Consider the following 20698-nt stretch of genomic DNA (forward strand, 5'->3'; position numbering starts at 1 on the left):
CATCGTATAGCTTTGCGCGAAATTCAAAACAAACAAACAAACAAATCGTTGTATGCCTCACTTGAGTAGTTGTAGTTACGGTTCTTCGTTTGGCGAGGTGTTATAAAATACCCTAACATGAAACATTTGGGTGAAATGCTGAATATTTGATACAAACTATTTGATTTGATCAGTATTGTTGCCATACAGTCACATAAATAGAAACTCTAAACGGTTGCAGGAACATTTGAATTCTTTAGAAATTAATATATTTAGAGCAGTCTACCTTAAAAAGTGAATATCAATATGACTTTAAGTATTTTCAATCCTATTTGTTTAATTGACTTATAATTCCAACTAAATGCGTCAACAACGACAAACCTATGGAATCTAATGTCAATATAATACATGTATTTTTCGTTCATCTCCCATAACTAGCTATCAAGGCCGGATTAAGGGTTTTATTGGGTCTAGGCTTTTCAACAGAGCCCCCCCCCCTCCAGAAAGAGCATCTACGTGCAATACATTTATAGTCATAGCTTGAGACCAATAATTAGTGTGAAGCCCTGATCTTCAGCCCGCTAAACCCATGCTTTAATCCGGGGTTGCCAGCTACAAATCCTTATTTGACAAGGTTGGTCCTCTTCAATTTTACAATCAACCAACGTGCTGCATCGTAACAGGTATCTTCACCTCTTAACAAAGCCACGGACTTTGGACTAATTAAGTGAGTGAATCGTTCAAGATCTACTCGAATGCCCTCTGTTCTCTATTTCGTAATCATTTAAAAATGTGTAACGGCCAATGAGCCCAAACGTAAGTAACTTTGTACTCTTTTCACTAAGCTTCTTGAGTAATTTTAACTTAAAGGCTAGTAATTCCAAAGCACTGTGTTTGGTAAAACGTTATTTTTACTGGGAAAATGCTAATTCAAAATCAACAAGAGGGAATCCTCAGTAGCCGCGGCTGTAATCTAACATCAAATCGATAAAGACATGGAGTTATGAGCTAAAAGTTTGTACTTGAAAAAAAAAGCACACACACACAAAACTTAGAGCCATCCTTTGAGCCACTTTGCCGAAAATAAAAAAGAATGATTGTGAACTGAAGTTTACTATGGGCCCAGTGCGGTCTTTAGCCCGCCCAACTCTATAGGATCACAGTGGACCGTTTTTTAATAATGAGGTTCTGTAGTGACATCCAACTTAACTACAGTTTGTTTATCTTTTAATATGTCATAGATGGTAGGAGAGTTAATCATTTAGATGTATTTTCTGTCTGTATGTATCACTAATATATAAATGTTTTTACATACGATGATCAATATCTTATCGAAACGTTGTTCGCTCCTCCACATAAAGAAAAAAAAATCTCAACCCAAACCAGCCGTTTTTACATTTATCATCACACCTTGTCTTGAATCTTGCTTTAAAGGAACAACATCACCCAAAAGCAAAGAAATGCAAAAGGACATAATATTTTAAAAGTAGCTTCATTCAGTTTTATTGTTAGAAACTAACACTAGTGATATTGAAGCAAAATATTTTCCTTCTACGGTTGGAGGTTATTTTACAAAATCAGTAGTTATAAGAACAAGATGTTTATGGCACTGTTAAAAATATCACCAGTTATAATACAAAGTGTATATGTGAGGGAGGATTAGTAAGTAAATTCAGGAACATACAGTTTTGTTCTTTCTACCATTTTGACCAGAAACTGTACCATACCCTTCTTCTCCCTAGTTTACCTTACACAGGCCTACGAATTTAGACTTTATAAAACTTGTATTGGTTTTAATAACGGATTTTCCATAATTCAGCAACGTTGATTTCGAAAATAATATATATATATATTTTATCACGTAAGGAATTTTTACAAATGGGAAGAAAAGGAAACTCTTTCTTAGGTCAACTTATTATTTCGTTTACCACAATAAACATTTTTTATTATTATGTTAACAAAAGTACAAACAAACTGAAGAAAAGGGAAGAACAATGATGTCAGACGTATATATATATTCTCATGCCTCCTGACTTTTTGTGGTGTGTGTGAAATTATGTCTTTTAGCCTCAAAACTACATGTTGTGGTCTTTCTTTTATGTATTGCATCTAAAGTATCTCATTTCAATAATAATCAGTCATCATACATACGTTCATCTTTCTTGATACCTGCTCTCCATTCTATTGATGTCTTGATGAAATCTTTATCTTTGTTCTTTGCTGACTGCACCGAGATTTCCAAGAAAATAGTCAGTTTGACTATTTTTCGAATATTTATCGAAAATATTATTGAGAATGTTTTCGTAATCTTTTTTCTATTCTAAAATTTGGCAATAACATCTTTAAAGTCAATCCACGCTTCCTTTTCAACTTGGCCCGGCATGGCCAAGCGCGTAAGGCGTGCGACTCGTAATCCGAGGGTCGCGGGTCGCGCTAAACATGCTCGCCCTTCCAGCCGTGGGGGTGTATAATGTTACGGTCAATCCCACTTTTCGTTGGTAAAAGAGTAGCCCAAGAGTTGGCGGTGAGTGGTGATGACTAGCTGCCTTCCCTCTAGTCTTACACTGCTAAATTAGGGACGGCTAGCACAGATAGCCCTCGAGTAGCTTTGTGCGAAATTCCAAAACAAACAAACAAATCCTTTTCAACTTTCCTCATTGTCCTTTTAAACTGTTAATCCAAAGCCAATATCTTAATCTGAGGCCCAACAGAAATTCCTTCCTTAAGTTTCGCTTCTGAAAGATCTGGGAATTACAAAGATACTCGAAACAGTCATTATCTTTGTCTAAGGACTTTAGAAAGTTATTCCTCAAGCCCAGTTTTACATAAAGTGGAGTAATAGGACGTTCTTTGTTGAAACCAAACTTTCACAGTCAATGTTTTTCGATTATGTTGTCAGGCTGACTCTGCATGGTCATGACTTCTTTATCCAGTTATTTTGTGCTCTGCTGTCCCATTCACACAAAAAAACATGAACCTTTGTGTAACCAGATTGTTGACCCAACAATATACATAGGATTTTTAAGTCTCTACAGAGTACCCAACCATGTTATTTGTACTAAGCTTTATTAACTAACAAGAAGTTTGATATTTTCGAACTTTTCCTTCAAGTAAACCAAATGAGCAATAGAAACAGACGTATACATATTACCATTGTGATGGAGAAGAACTTTTATACTTCTTTTGGAGGAATCAGCAAACATTTGCCACTCACTTGATTCATAGGCTGCAATAAACCAGTGAACCTTTTTACAAAAAATATGTTATAAACTCTTTCTCACGATTTCTGTACCAGTAAAATGTTGTTGCAGGAGAAAATGTGTTCTTAACTCAAAGTCGAAACCCCGAAAGATTCTTCAGAGATTGAAAACAACCCATATCATCATGTCTATTGACATTAGTTCTATTGGCATCAGATACAGAATCAGATGTAACCATATTAAGAGTATTCAGCAAAGTAGGTACAGGTACATAAGGTCCATAAGTAACAGGTCTTATAGCAGATTGAAGATTCAGATACGAAATTTCATTTTTAGTTTGAATATTGTAGCCTTGCATGTTACATGAGTAAAAATACCAGTCATCTCCATGATTTCTTTGTTCACGTTAAACCAGTGGAATTCCAAAAGGCAAAGACATTTTCTTACCTTTAGTCCATTGTCTCAATTCTTCGACACAAATGTTGGGGTCTTTGTACGCAACCTATGATTTGTCATGGTTCTCAAATTGTATTCCAAAATTATTTAGTGCATTAAGACCAACCATTTTGAATGGGCAGCAAGCTGCATTAACTTCTTCACTTTTCCACCTGTTCATTTTGGAACTCGTTTCGAACCGAGTCTGATATGCCTCTTATAGTACCTTCTCATTACAGCCTCTGGTTTCTCAACTGGCTAATGTTGAACTGGCCAACTAACTGTAGAATTGAATTTTGTAGTTTCATAGCTGGAGTAACCCAGAAATGTTACGTAGTAACAGATGGCACATCAGTAGTAGTAGTTGTTGTTGTTTTGAATTAAGCAGAAAGGCCACACAATGGTTTATCTGTGCTCTGCCCATCGCTGGTATCGAAACCTGGTTTCTAGCATTGTAACTCCGCAGACATGCTGCTGTACCACTGGAGAGACACATCAGTAATTGTAATAACTGTACTTAAGCAAGGATGAATATCATAGTAATGTGATAAAAGGTTGGCAACCAAAGATTTATAAGCACAATGAAGTGATTTATTTTTCAGACAACATACTACATCTTTTGACATTAGTCTGTCCTCTCCAAGTATCGAAAAAAAAAACCAATATTATATCAAAACATCTAATATCTTCTCCCAAAATAAATATTTTCATCATGTTTATAAATCGTTGTTTACAACTTATTATTATGGTAATAGATAAAGATCAAATAACTTTTCTCGTTCCGTATTTCGCAGTAGATGGGGTTTTAGGCTAGAACTCTTGAGCTGTTGTCCGACTTAATCTTTGCATTTAGTAATTCATTTTCCAGATATGTTTTTTCTATCTGTTGATATTTTTCTTTACTTTATCAAGCTTTTACTTCTTTGATGTTTTTCTATATTTTTCAAACTTCTTGATGTAATCCTAATCCCTCTGTATATCTCCAATAGCTTCATTGATCGAGTCTTCAGTCAAAGTTTTTTATTTTCAATTCTTTAAATATTACTCCAATTTCTTTTAAGTTAAATCCTATCTTAAATTCCAATCACTTACCTCTTGATCGTATTTCAATATTTTATAGATTTTTTTTCTTTTTAGTTTTCTGTAAATTTCATCATTGTTTTCTTTTCGTTTTCTCTGAAATTCTTATTGGTCTAATTTTATTTTGTGTCACTTTATTATACTTTTCTGTTTTGTTTTTCTAATATTTTGTCTCATCCGTCTTAGTTTTATTTAACTGTTTCATTAACTCCAGTAAATCTCTTATTGTCTCGTAATGTCTTCAATTCCCTCGGTGGACTCAGAAAAAAAAAAAGGCCCGGCATGGCCAAGTGGTTAATGCACTCGACTTGTAATCCGAAGGTCGCGGGTTCGATTCCCCGTCACACCAAACATGCTCGTCCTTTCAACCGTGGGAGTATTATAATATGACGGTCAATTCCACTATTCGTTGGTAAAAGAGTAACCCTAGAGTTGGCAATGGGTGGTGATGACTAGCTGTCTACACTGCTAAATTAGAGACGGCTAGCGCAGATAACCCTCCTGTAGCTTTGTGCAAAATTCAAAAACCAGAACCAAACCTTGTCGAACTTCTATCAGATGTCCCTCGTCAATATATTAATGTAGAACTTACTAACTTTCTGTGACGTCATTTATAACGTTCTAGGTACTCTAGGACTACTTTAACGTCATGCGCCCTGTAGCTAACATACAAATTGAAACATCGAAAACATGGCAAACAACAATATAATTGCTATGGCCAAAAATTAACAGACTTCGAATTAAACAAACAAGAGCACGACCCAGACTGAGGTTTTTTTACAATGAAAAGCATAGTCAGTATCTGTAAACTATTGATAACTTTAATATCATAACTTGATAAAAGTGTATTATTGGTGATAATTTGTGAAAATCAAATTTTAAAGTCTTTTAAAATATTTTTTTTGTATTATTAAATGTAGGCAGGCCCAAGGATGAGGTCCCCGGGTGCCTTTTGAACCTCAACTGTGCTTTGATGACTGGTTGCTGAAATTTACATCTAGTGTTGTAAAACCTGCCAAATGTGGTGTTATATAAAAATCTTATATTCATAACATCTTTCTCTTCTATTGTATTTCTTCAAATTGACATGAATCTCACAACGCTAAAAGCAGGGGTTCGATTCCCCTTGGTGGGCTCGGCAGATAGTCCAATTTGGCTTTGCTATAAGAAAACACACACACATTGACATGAATCTTACTATGGATCATGTGCTGGACTGCTACTGATTCACAGATTACATGCGCTTACATGTGCCACTGATTTCAGAAATTACCTTCCAGAAAAATATCCCTTTGATTCCCAACTTGAAGGTCCTTGAATATTAATAAGGCAATGTACTTTAGATTAAGTCTTTCAGTGAGGAAGAATGTATCACATTGACAGTAAATTCACCTGGTGATATTAAGACACACAGAAGCTTGCTAAGAGACGTGATTGGTTAATGGTGTTGCAAATGTGTGTTTGTGTTTTTCTTATAGCAAAGCCACATCGGGCTATCTGCTCAGCCCACCGAGGGGAAGCGAACCCCTGATTTTAGCGTTGTAAGTCCGGAGACATACCGCTGTACTAGCGGAGGGGCAGGCGTTGAAAATAGAAGAAAGACAACGATAGATTTCTGATTCTTAAACTTACTGAGTGAAGTTAAAAACACATAGTTGACATTAGAAGGCAAGTATCAGGTACTAAATATTCTAGATTTGGTATTTTACACGAAAGTTTGTTTGGCAAATAAAAGACTACAAAGAGTTCGTAGCTCTGTAGCTCAATATTATGTTAAAGTCTGTATTATGGTTCCCGTGGCTTAATATACGCCTTTCTAGCTCACTGTCATTTGTTTCCTCTCACGGTATGTATATCTCTTGTCCGTTCATCGTAGCTTTGGACCCACCAAAATTGTATTTGGCTATCCCATTAGTCAAAACTACAAACTTGTTTGTTTTTAAATTTCGCGCAAAGCTTTGGTTGTTTGTTTGTTTTGGAATTTCGCACAATGATACTCGAGGGCTATCTGTGCTAGCCGTCCCTAATTTAGCAGTGTAAGACTAGAGGGAAGGCAGCTAGTCATCACCACTCACCGCCAACTCTTGAGCTACTCTTTTACCAACGAATAGTGGGATTGACCGTCACATTATACGCCCCTACGGCTGGGAGGGCGAGCATGTTTAGCGCGACGCGGGGCAAACCAGCGACCCTCGGATTACGAGTCGCACGCCTTACGCGCTTGGCCATGACAGTCCTCGCGCAAAGCTATACGAGGACAATCTGCGCTAGCCGTCAATAATTTTGCAGTGTAAGTCTGGAGGGAAGGCAGCTAGTCAACACCGCCTACCGCCAACTGTTGGGCTACTCTTTTACCAACGTATACTAGGATTGACTGTCACATTATAACGCCTCAACGGCTGAAAGAGCGAGCATGTTTGGTGTGACGGAGATTTGAACCCGCGACCCTCAGGTCACAAGTCGAGTGCCCTAACGACCTGACCATGCCGGGCCGCTACCAACTTGTCTAAATATATTTTAAAATTACGACTTGTCATTTCTCAGAATGAAAGAAACCTTAAAGACAGTTTACGTAAAAATCTATAATCCTTTTAGGTATACGTTAAGTTGCTGGTAATCCAATGCAAACAAATACGGCTAATATTAAATTACTGTAACCAAAATCCAAAGTAATCGCCAATTAGATAATGTATTCCTTGTTTAAGAGCACTTATGACAATGTGCCAACTATTATAAGCTATTTTGAAAATCATGCTAGTTTTTCTGACTAATTTTAATTGCTGCTAAGTGTCATATCTCACTCTGCAAATTCGACCAAATTTAAAGCTTTCATTGATACAAAATCATTTTATTTATCTGAAGTAGACCTCTTTTACAACTCTCCCGAGGCATCGACAGGAGTTTACGTTCTTAGAACACTAAACATTCAGGGTTTGATTCCTCCCCGCAAACATAATACACATAGCTCAGTGTATAGCTCAGCACTACTCCTCTCATTGTCCAGACCATTCCACCATAGGGTCTGGGATGAAGCTGGAGTGGGGTATGAATTAAAATTTGACAAAATGGAAAATACTGGATTCTACACATATGCAATCATATATTTTGATATTATGTTATTGCTATGAATTTGTAAAAAGACAAAATAGTTGAAATATTTTAGAGGAAATTTTTTTTGCATAGAGAGAAATCCCCTCTTTAACTCCTTGATTTCAACATTGCTTAAGAATATCTTACAATTTATTACCTTCAATTACTCGTAACGAAGAAGAGAGCATATGATGTTTGAGACTTCCTCATGGTCATAGGGCCTGATATGACCAGGTGGTTAGGTTTCTCGACTTGTAATCTGAGGGTCACGGGTTTGAATCCCCGCCACATCAAACATTCCGCCCTTTCAGCAGTGGGAGAGTTATAATGGACCTTCAATCCCACTAGTTGTTGATAAAAGAGTAGCCCAAGAGCTGGCTGTGAGCGGTGATGACTAGTTGCCTTCTCTCTGGTTTTATACTGTTAAATTAGGGATGGCTAGCGCAGATAGCCCTCGTGTAGCTTTGCGCGAAATTCGAAACAAAAACAATGATAGTCATATGGCATAAACTTGTATTGCATTACGTATTTACAATTTCGAATAGCCTGAAACTAAGTTAAATTGTAATTTAGATTTAGAAGTTAGATCAGTGTTGTAGATATGCATCTTATAATGCCAACAATATTGGTATGAGGTTTTCTTTTTTCTTAATAAAAATATATTTTAGTATTCAAATAGTATTGCTTGTTTTCGGAATTTCGCGCAAAGCTACACGAGGGCTATCTGTGCTAGTCGTCCCTAATTTAGCAGTGTAAGACTAGAGGAAAGGCAGTTCGTCATCACTACCCACCGCCAACTCTTGGGCTACTCTTTTACCCACGAATAGTGGGATTGACCGTCACATTATAACGCCCCCACGGGCGAGCATGTTTGGTGCGAAGGGGATTCGAACCCGCGACCCGCAGTTTACGAGTCGAACGCTTTAACCCACCTGGTCATGCTTGGCCTACAAATAGCAACACAATTTACAATAACAATTATAGCATATAATGATGTATGTACAAAAGTTTTGCAGACTAGAAACATAATCTTCTCTGATTTGGAACTTCTTTGATATTGTATTATCGAAGGTTCACGATGAGCGAATTAATTTTGAGCTGATGTAGGCGCATACACTTAACAGAGACATAACTCGCTTTATGCTCTTCGCTAGCTACACGCCGATTATAGGTCGAGTTGTCCACAACTGAGTCATATAATGTCTTCATAAAAATATTAATATCCGATGTGAATTTGCTTAAATTAAATGGTTTGTAGTGTCCGAATTCCATAAACATTCTTGAATATCTGAAGTTTCTCCATTAATAAGCGTTAATCACAAACTGTAGAAAACTAATAATATTTCCTGTCTTTTGACACGTCACGTTGGTTATATTTATTGGAGTGAAGAGAGTCGAAACTTCAGCTTAGTTATGTAATAAATTTACTATTATATAGTTATTTTAATATTGATGTTTGTTTTAGTTATATATATATTTAGAAATGCATGTAACTTGTATTGTTAAACGGGTATTGCGAAAGTGCCACCTAGTTTCTAAATTTATAGAAGATTCTCTAGTGTAAGAATCAACAATGTATGTTTAACGAAAGCACTAGCGTTATCTCCGAATATTGTTGCTAAATAAACTTTCGAGAACCCCGCCCTAAACTTTATAAATTAACGCGGCAAGAGACAGTTTTATATTGTTACTTTGCGACAGATAGTGTACCATAAATCTTTGAAGCTATAACTGTGATAAATGCTTATCAATCGGCGAACTATAGATATTTGACCAGGAACGTTTATAGCTTTCGAACATTATAAACCGCTTAACTTCAGAGAATTAACTTCGAGAGTTAGTATTTCTACGAGGATGTTAAATATCTTCCTCGCTGAAAAGTCAACTTGTAAATTGCGTGAGATCAGCTAAAAATAGAGTTAGCTAGCTATCAAATTAGTAAACGGTACTGATATCATCTCGAAACTAATTCGCTCATCGTGAACCATTGATAAAAAATTCAGCTCAATATTGTTTGAAATTTTGTAAAACTTTTGTGTATGAATTATTTTTTTGTAATAACCGTTATTATTAATTGTACTATTGTTTGTATATTAAAATATATTTGTGTTAAGAAAGAATATTATGTGTATCAATCTTGTTGGCAAATATCCTTAACTTGAAACATATCGATATTCATGTATTCTCAACATACATTTTTACTTCAAGTGGGTTTCTTGTCTTAACGAAATTCACATCTAATTAAGTTCTAAATCATAATTAAAATTTCTGGCTGTTTGAAATCGTTATATGTAATATAACAAATCGGAAAGGCGTCCGAGGTCAATTACAATACGTAACAGGCATCTGTATGGAAGATATACTATTGTTTACCTACACGCATATATTGTTGATTCTTACACTCGAGAATCTTCTACAGTTTTAGTGGATATGCGGGAATTTCGTAATACAGACTTAACAATATAAGTTATTTACATTTATAAATGTATACTTAACTTAAACAAACATTGATATTAAAATATACTCTTCAAAACAAGAAACGCAAAAGGGATATTTTTTTTTTATTTTAAAGAGAAATATATGTAATAACGTTACAGGCTCAGAGTATGTGATGTTACACGTGTTAAGGCACTGATTGTCAGACCAAAATGACAATAAAAGTTGTGCACTTTGAAAACGGAGGAAAACATCGGATTTTTCGCCAAAACGCATGCGTGTCCAATAAATTTGTTTGAGAGATCTGCATGTTCTGCGAGTGCAACATGTGCAAAATCCCTATAAAAGTGACGGGTTCTCGGTTTCCATAGCTTAGTGTTAAGCCACCGACACGCAATACAGTTATGCCAAGACTGACTGAAGCACAACGCAACAACGCCATTGGTCGCATGGATGCAGGCGAATCTCGATCAGATGTTGCCAGAGCTGGGAATGTCCACCCAAGCACCATCACAAGGCTATGGAATCGTCACCAACAACATGGATCAACTCGTGACCGTCCACGATCTGGCAGACCTCGTGTGACCACGCCCGCACAATATCGCTACATCCGGTTACGTCACCTTCGGGATAGGACCACCACTGCGACGTCTACTGCCTCAACTATACCAGGGCTGCGTAGGAGTTCCGATCAGACCGTACGTAACCGTCTACGAGATGCAGGAATCCGACCTCGACGTCCAATCAAAGGCGTCATCCTCACCCAGTAACATCGTCAAGCACGGCTGCATTGGACTCGGGCACATCGGGTATGGCCTCATCGACCATGGAGGCATGTTTGGTTCAGCGATGAATCACGTTTTCTGCTTCGTAGGCAGAATGGAAGGACCCGTGTTTACCGTCGCCGAGGTGAACGTTTTGCAACAAACTGTGTGCAGGATGTTGACAGATTTGGTGGTGGCAGCGTCATGATGTGGGCTGCCATCGCCTACAATGCCAGAACAGACCTTTTGCACATTCGAGGGAATCTTACGGCTAAACGATACGTCGACGAGATTCTTAGGCCATGTGCAACCCATCATGGTGAACGTCAACGACGTTTTTCAACATGACAGCGCTCGTCCTCACACAGCCCGACTCACCACTGTCTTCTTGAGACACCACAACATCAACGTTCTTCCCTGGCCCTCCAGATCACCAGATTTAAACCCCATCGAACATCTTTGGGACGAGTTGGGCCGACGTCTGCGACGGCGACAACCTCAACCGCAGACTCTACCTCAGCTTGCAGCAGCTTTGCAAGCTGAATGGACATCCATTCCACAGGATGTGATTCGTCATCTCATCGCTTCCATGTACAGGAGATGCCAAGCAGTTACTGATGCTCACGGGGGGCATACTCGTTATTGACGTTGAGTGACGTTAAACGTCAACTAGTGAGCGTGGACTTCGCCTTTGCAGACTTTGGATGTTCAGCAGTGAATATGCAAAGTTTCACACATGTCACACAGAACTACCCGGAATAAACTTGTTAACCATTTGTTTCATATTTTGCCTTTTGCGTTTCTTTTTTTTTTTTTGAAGAGTATATATGTATAACAGTGAATTTATCACGCGTAAAACTTCTTGCAAAGGAAAATACTAGTCAAAAGTCATATTTAGATAGCTAAATATTTATATCTAACCGGAACCATTTGAAAACAAGGAAAAGTACAAATATTTGTTTGTTGATCGTTCAGCAACCATTATAATATACACTGAAGACATTCACAGTGCTTTGTTTCAATCTTTTAAATTTTGCATGTAAAGTTAAAATAATTACTTCACTTTTTGTACACTGCTATAGTATACCGTGTGGCTCAATTCATTTTGATTTATTTTCGGTACATCATTTTTATGTATTTCCAATGATAATAATGGTTAAATATAATTCAAAAGAAGAATAATCCTGTGATGTTTCTTGTTAAAAATACAACGACTGTCTGGGAGTAATTATTATAAAAATATTTTAATATCATTAGGATTCGATTGGTAAAACACAACTCTTTTTTTTTTTTTTTTTTACAAGCTGAGATATCCGTCCTTTGTTTGGGTTTAATTTTCAATTTCGCACAAAGCTACTCGAGGGCTATCTGCGCTAGTCGTCCCTAATTTAGCAGTGTAAGACTAGAGGGAAGACAGCTAGTCATCACCACCCACCGCCAACTCTTGGGCTACTCTTTTACCAACAAATAGTGGGATTGACCGTCACATTATAACGCCCCCACGGGCGAGCATGTTTGGTGCGAAGGGGATTCAAACCTGCGACCCGCAGTTTACGAGTCGAACGCTTTAACCACCTGGCCATGCCGGCCCTCTTTGTTTGGGTTATGATGTTTGTTTGTTTTAAATGAGGTAGGTGCTACAATAAATAACATAAAAATTCTAACTTTCACACAAATTATTTATGAGATATCATTACAGCATTCATTATTACCTCACCAAAAGTTTTATATAAGCTTTAAAAATGTAATACACGTAAAAATTAAAATATTATATATGCTACGTGATAGTTAAGGTGACTTTGTACGTAGAGGTAACAGCTAAAAAAGTTGCGATAGAGGAGTTTTCTGCTACTCCGCTTACAACATTCATCTTGTAATGTTTTTCTATAGTGTTTCACTTGATTAACTGATTGACGGTCATTGGCCACAATAGTTTGGTACTGGCCAAAGTTGATAGGTCACGAGTCATAGTAGGAAGTGGGCAAAACTCAATAAACGACTCTTCATGTCAGCGTTATGATGGCTGTTGGTGCGCACTCTGAGAGATATATAAGACTTTTGTGTATCCTCCCCCACATTGTGTGTATATTGTGTCATATAAAATGTAATCGTTTTGTTTTATTTGGTGTAAAACATTGACACTAAATGCTCAGTAACACCAATAATAATTGGGATTAAGGGGCTTTGCATCTCCCAATAACATGACCCTTGTTCCAAAATATCATCCCACAAAGTTTGGTTGAGGCTGGCCCAGCGACCTAGGAGTAGTTATATAACAGGCAAACAGATAGACACACAGAGAGTTGTGCTTTGTATATATATATATATATATATTATTCTTAATGTTCTACGTATTATATATGTTATGTATCCTTTGTCTAAACTATATTTTACCAAATAAAATTAATAAATTGAGGTAAATTTATTAATAATTTTTAAAATAAAGCAAAAATTAAATAATGATCTCATATTGTACTTTATAATAACTTTTAAAACTGTAAGTATTTTAATGTACAGTATTGATATTATGCTAGTTTCTTATAAGTTATAACATTGTTGCAACATGCTTTATACTTCTGCACGTTCTTCTAGATTATTTGGTAAACGTAATACCAAATCCAGTTCAGGTAGCAGTAATGAATTAATTCATTTGTTCAATAACGTTCGCTTTGACACAGGTTGTAGACTTAAGTTTCACAAATAACGTTTTAATAGAAATTCTGAGATTAATGGCATATATGCCTCACTTAATTTACTTTGATAAATAAATAAAGCGTAACTCACGAAATAATTGAGTAGAGGAATAGACGTGAATTCAGTGCTGATACTGAATGATGCTTTTGACACTGAACTTATATATTCAGAATGCTTATTAACTTCACTAACTGTTCATTCATTACAGATGTTCGTATATATAATGTACTCGCCTTCCACTTACTACAATAATTTTCTAGATCATAACATAGTGCATTCGCTGGAAGATACCTAAATTAAAATATTGAACACATAGCTTACAAGACTGCATCTTCGTGGATTATGAAGTATCTTGAACAATCCTAATACACAAATAAAACAGTACATTAGACCATATATTCACCAAGTCTTTTTGGTGGTTTTTGTTTTTGAGGATTATAGTGTACAGATGGGATAAATTCAAGCTCCTTTTTGTTGTGTGCTATTCTATCATCAGTGGAGTTCTCCTTTGGTAGGTGGTCGATCGAATCCACTAGTTTATCTATATTTGTTGTTTCTTTGTAAAAATTTCTACAAAATCTAGAGGATTTAATTAGATTGATTTTCTGTAAGGATATTATTTTGTTCACTAACGTACTTGCGAAGATAATCATAGCGGATGATCTTTGCCTTAGAATGTCTGCCCTTCTGGATTCTGCAAACTACGACATTGATAATTTTAATGAACATTTAGACTTTCTCGATTATGAGGTGTGAAGGAAGTTGCAAACAGTAAGGATAACTCCCAACTTTTTTCTTGCTGTAAGTTTATGTCTACCGGCTGTTTGCATCAGTCCTTTTTTATTCATCTCTGGAGGCAATCTCCCCTTTTTCATTACCAAATTAATTTGAACAGCTATAGCTGTAGAACAAGTGTAGATCAAAATACTGTAAGGCTGCCCACCAATGAAATCGTGGACTGGATTCTTTAAATAATGAGCTTTTTGTCTCATTTAGAGCAAATCGGTATTTACATCTAATTCTTACTTTGTATGTCTGATTTCTCTTTCTTTTCCTTTAATCTGATGGGGCTCAAAAATACCTCTTAAAAGCATTTTTTCCTTGACTTAAAAACAGTTGTTAATTTGTTATGGTCTTAACTGTAATGACCAGGTTTGCCACAATTTTATCAGTTTCTTTATTTCTAACAACCTTTTGTAGGTGTTTTTATTCAATACAGGCAATTCCAAGTAGCATGTCCTTTTAAGTCACACTTGAAAAGTATATTGCCTTGTGGTTTATTTCCTCCATTCTGTGTAACTATCTATCTAATTAATCCTTTTAACTCTTTTAGACTATCGTCAGAGAAGCTGATATTTCGATACAACTCGATTTGAATACTCAGTAATTTCTAGATAATATCATTAGTTGTTTATCTGCTACTTTAGTGGACTCAAGCTCCATCACTCACTTTATCCGCTTTAAAAATGTACGTTCTTACCTAAATTTACTTCACATGTACATATCTGTTATGGCATCTACAAATTGGTCATATCCCAGTGAACCCATCAGGTGATTCCAAGTAAGATAACCGAGTAAGTTTTATTTAATCTTCTACAAGTTTGTCTGAGGTCTCGTCTTTCATTTATACCTTACACCAGAACTTTTCTTAGGGTATTTCCTTTTGTCGTGTCATTCTGAACTAGTTGGATAAAGAAACTACCAAAACTTGATAGTTGTTATAGTTCTCAGCTGGAAAGTTGATCAAAGTCTTTAATCTGTAAGTAATTTAAACAGGGAAGATGTTATTTTATTTATTCACTTTGGAAATTATTTCAAAATGAGCCTGAGGTGGTTCCCATAGTAGTCATCATAATTCAGTGGTTGCTCGTTTAGAAGATATGTTGATCTGGCCAGCTAAATTCCGTAACTGTAGTTGTTGCTGTCAGGGCTGCACAAGTGAAGGAATGTTCTACAGTCTTATACGGTACAACAGTAATGATGGCAGGCTCTCTTATTCCATATCTGATAGTTGATGATATTTTAGTGTGGAAATCTTAGACAGACACAAATATAGTTGTAACTAGTTTGATCTTTGTTTCTACCAATTCCTTTTTAAAATGTGTTATTCGGTCATTGGTTTCTTTTTTGTTCTTCTTTGATTTATCGCTTCAGCATTTCGGTGCGAATGTATTTTCAAACTTCATCAAACATCTTTTATTCACAGGTTATTTCTTCTGTACCTCAGTGGGAGAGTAGAAAGTTTAAATAGTTATAACACTGAAATCTGAGGCTCGATTCTCTGCTGTAAACACAGAAAATAGTTTAATGTGGTTTTACTCTAAAACAAACTTTTTTCTTGCCCTTTTTTTACTTTCATTCTTTTTCTTCTTGAGCCAATCTAAATTGTTTCATTATCTCTAGTAAAGTTTGATCTCGCTTTATTATTGAGTTGTCATATTGAAATTTAATTTAAATTCTGTTAACTTTTTACCAAAATAATTTCATACTGAAACATGTACTGTAACACATACTATCAATGGATTATTTGGTACAAATTAGGCTAATTCTAATCCATCAAATGGTAATAAATTAATTTAAATATTCAATAAACGATTGCTACCGCCACTTTCATGTTTAGGCCTCATTTCCTGAATAAACTTTTATTAAACATAAACTCCAAAATGAATAAAGGTCTAATCTCGAAAATAAGGTTTCAATAGAAATCCTGAAACTAATTAATGTGTTTTAAGCTATAATTTCAATGTTTTAAAGTGTACGTTAGATAAAAAGCACATAATCAAGTGAGTCTCTGGGTGTAGGCCCAGGAAGTTCTAAATTTAACGTCGAGAAGACTTGATAAATTCAACATGGAGCGAGAAATGAGAGTAGATTATAAATATGAAAACTGGTGAAGCATTGAGTCAGTGTGTTTCTGTTTCAGTTTATATAGCGAGCAGAGAATGGTGATGGAGTACTTATTTGATAGAGCGTCAGAAAATTTTAGTCCAATCACATATTTAGTTTTAGTGAATTATTTTGATCTTTTTTATTATATATATTCAGCTACTCGATCGATTAGACATTTTATTTTATTTTTTACGCTCATTGCAGTATTTTACTTTTAGCACCATTTGTTGGCCCGGCATGGCCAAGCGTGTTAAGGCGTGCGACTCGTAATCTGAGGGTCGCGGGTTCGCATTCCCGTCGCGCCAAATATGCTTGCCCTTTCAGCCGTGGGCGCGTTATAATGTGACGATTAATCCCACTATTCGGTGGTAAAAAAGTAGCCCAAGAGTTGGCGGTGGGTGGTGATGACTAGCTGCCTTCCCTTTAGCCTTACACTGCTAAATTAGGGACGGCTAGCATAGATAGCCCTCGAGTAGCTTTGTGCGAAATTCAAAAACAAACAAACACCATTTGTAAAACTGTTTAACTCTACAACTTACAAGTTACGACAGTGTACAAGTCAGGCACCTAGTAAAAACGTTAAGGAAGAAATACACTAATTTGTTTCGTTACGTATCCTGTACATCGAATTATTTTCACTAAATGATGTAAAATAACATATTCAAGGGAATAACAATGTTGCAACAGTAAATATGCTTAATTTACACAGCTTAGATTAATAAACAAACATGTTGACTTCATGAGCAACGGCCCAGCATGGCCAGGTGGGTAAGGCGCTCGACTCGTAATTTTTCAGCCATGGGAGCTTTATAATGTGATGATCAATCCCACTATTCGTTGGTAAAAGAGTAGCCCAAGACTTGGCGGTGAGTAGTAATTGATTAACTTCCTTCCCTCTAGTCTTACATTGCTAAATTAGGAACGACTAGCCCAGATAAGCCTCATGTAACTTTGTACGCAGCTCAAATACAGACAAACAAACAAAAATTCACGAGTAACTGAATAGCAAAATAGAAGACATAATGTTTCTGACAGTGAAATGTCTCACTGTTTATTCCTCAAGTAACTCTGCAATGGAGCTACTCTTTTTGTACCCACTACACGAAAGTTCAGTATCGTTACATCATTTAATCTCAAGTAAACATCTAAAAACATTGAAAATATAACTTAAAATAATGTCATTTAGAAATTGGTGTATTGAAAGTTGCGTGTCTGTTACCTTAGGAGCTCCGATGTGGCTAATCTTTTCTACAGTTTAGCGTACTAACCTGTAAATCACGTTCTTCAGCTTGAATTTGTGGATATGTTATAAAAGTGATGATCAAATGGCATTGCTTGTTTGGAGTAACTCAAAAAAATGGCAGTGAGTGCTGTAGATCAATTATTTCTTCTCTTGTCTATCAATTAAAAATCCAGAACTGCTAATGTGGTAGACTCAAATGTAACTTTGCGAGAAAACCTGAAACAAACAAACAATAGACTATAAATTACAACCAAAAGTACCCATTCCCAGTGACGGGAAAAGATGAAGTTAATCTATCAATTTAAATTATTTCATGGACTTTACAAAGGTTAATTGTGTTGCACTCTTGGTTTCATTCAGAGCCAAAACTCTGAGTTACTTATACAAAGGGTCTTCAAACCACGGCCCACGACTTAGGTCTTTCTAGCCCGTCAACAGTCTATTAAAGCAATAATATAATTTGTTTATTATTATAAAAACAAAAAATAAAACGTAATTGAGCAAAAGCGAATTTAGTTATGATACAGTCCGCCAACAGTTCATTCAAATGATATAATGATATCATTATCATTTTCATTTTTAGTGATATAAAAAAGTAATTGAGCAAAAGCCAAGCTAGGTGCGATGCACTTTTCTATTTGTTGGAAAAATCATACTAGTTAGTATTGCGTCACTTAGCTTTTCGATCCCACTCCCCGAAGGCAATGTATTTCTTACCAGTGTGTGTCAGTGAATGCTGCTGTTTACTTTATGTTCGAGTTCATAGTTATTCCTAATTATTATGTAAGGACAAGGAAAGAAGAGAAACGTTTACTCTGAATATCGTGTTTTTAAAGAACAGTGGAGTGTTTGTTTACATCGTTATTGAATCACGTAACAAAACGTTGTGCTTAATGTACTACAAGACAATCACAGCACTAAAAGAATACAATATTCTTAGATAATACTAAACCAAGTATTCATCAAACTATTCTCAGATCACGGGAAAGCTGCGTTCAGACAAATTAGAAACCTTGAAACATAACTTATCGTTACAACAGTTTGTATTTAAAAGAAAGAAAGCCAAGACATAGAAGAATGAAGCTGCAACAAAAGCAAGTTTCCGAGTAATACACCAGTTAACCAAGCAAGGAAAACCATTTACCGATGGTGAGCTAATTAAATTATGTATGATTAAAGCAGCCAAAGAAATGTGTCCAGAAAAAATAGACTATTAGACTTTCGGCAAATACAGTTGTTCGTATTGTCAAGGACATTGGAAGCAATATTGTGTCTCAGCTGAAAGACAGGGCCAAAGAGTTCGAGTACTTTTTCATCGTGCTTGACGAGTCAACAGATGTGTCCGACACTTTACAGTTGCTGTTGTTTATTCGTGGAGTAAATATTAATTTTGAAGTGATTGAAGAATTGGCTTCTGTACACAGTCTGCATGGAACAACCCCAGGTGAGAACATTTTCAAAGAGTTCGAAAATTCACTAATTCAGTACAACCTTGAATGGAAACCACTGAAGTTCGTTACAACAGATGGTGGTAAAAATATGTGTGATGTAGAAAACGGTTTAGTTGGACAAATTTACAAAGATGTTGAAAGTACGGAGTCTTCCAAGCCTATGGTTCTTCACTGCATTATTCATCAGCAGGCACTGTGTACAAAATATTTGGATCTACCACATGTCATGCAACCTGCACTTTCAACAGTAAACTTCATTCGCTCATGGACTCAACCATCGGCAATTACGTGAATTTTTGGCAGAAATAAAAGCAACATATCTCGATTATCCCTACCACACTTCAGTTTGATGGCTTAGTCGTGGGAAGGTTATGTCGCGATTTTTTTCAGCTGAAAAATTATATTGAAATTTTCTTAAATGAAAAGAATGTATGTTTTCTTATAGCAAAGCCACGTCGGGCTATCTGCTGAGTCCACTTAGGGGAATCGAACCCCTAAATGAAAAGAACCGCCTTCAACCATTACTCACAAACAGTTAATAGCTTTGGAAATTAGTTTTTTTTGTAGGCTTGGCCATGTACCTGAATGAATTCAATCTTAGATCACAAGACAAAACCGCGCTTATCTCCAATATGTACACCGAGGTGAAAGCATTTCGGCAAATACTATTAATCTTTGAGTCCCAGTTGATAAGAAGTTGCTTGACACATTTTCCATGTTGTGAAAAGTTCAAGCAACAAGTGGGATCCCCGTTCCCACGCAGGTTTGCTCAAAATATCCTTTCTGACCTGAAGCTTCAAGAAGCGTTTTTCTGATCTTGATACTAGTGCGACAGAGGTAAAGGTCTTCAATCTCATTTGATTGTGTTACTTACTGATGAACTACCACTTGAATTTAAAATGGAAGTGATTGATCTGTAGTCTAACATGTTGAAAGACAAATATAAAGAAGGAAAAGTGATAGAGTTATATAAATGCCTTCCAAGTAATGAATATGTTCATTTAAAAATTTTGCTCATAGATTCATTTCAGTTTTTGGCACTACGTATTTCTGTGAAGACATTCTCAAAGATGAATCACGCGAAATCTAGTTACAAATCAGCCATATCTGATGAGCATTTACAATCTGTTTTGACGATAGGGAGCACTAACTTTGAACGTAAATAAAGTGTAATTTTGTCAGAAAAGCACCAGTTTCATGCCTCTCACTAATTCTAAAAAATGTGATTGTACATCTCAAATATTTTCAGTATATGCTCTTGTGAGAAATAAATTAGTGATGTTATATTCTGATCATGTATGCATTCCTACTTGATTTTACTACGACCCTCCCTCGGCACGTGAAGCCTAAAAAGATCTGTCTCCCGGCCCTTGTCCTGACTTATACCACCTACCGTGAAAGGTAACTGTTGAGCATTTCAGACATGGTAAAGGTGCT

At 36.2% G+C, this 20698-nt stretch overlaps 1 protein-coding gene across 1 annotated transcript; it reads left to right on the forward strand.

The window, feature by feature from the left end:
• Positions 1-14353: 14353 nt before the first annotated feature.
• On the forward strand, positions 14354-19553 carry LOC143250324 (general transcription factor II-I repeat domain-containing protein 2-like). Its single transcript, XM_076500776.1, has 2 exons — positions 14354-14428; positions 19062-19553. Exons 1-2 carry the CDS (start codon positions 14354-14356, stop codon positions 19551-19553), a joined length of 567 nt encoding a protein of 188 aa, XP_076356891.1.
• Positions 19554-20698: the final 1145 nt, after the last annotated feature.

This window comes from Tachypleus tridentatus, chromosome 5 (assembly GCF_004210375.1).
Source record: "Tachypleus tridentatus isolate NWPU-2018 chromosome 5, ASM421037v1, whole genome shotgun sequence".
NCBI classification, from domain to species: domain Eukaryota; kingdom Metazoa; phylum Arthropoda; class Merostomata; order Xiphosura; family Limulidae; genus Tachypleus; species Tachypleus tridentatus.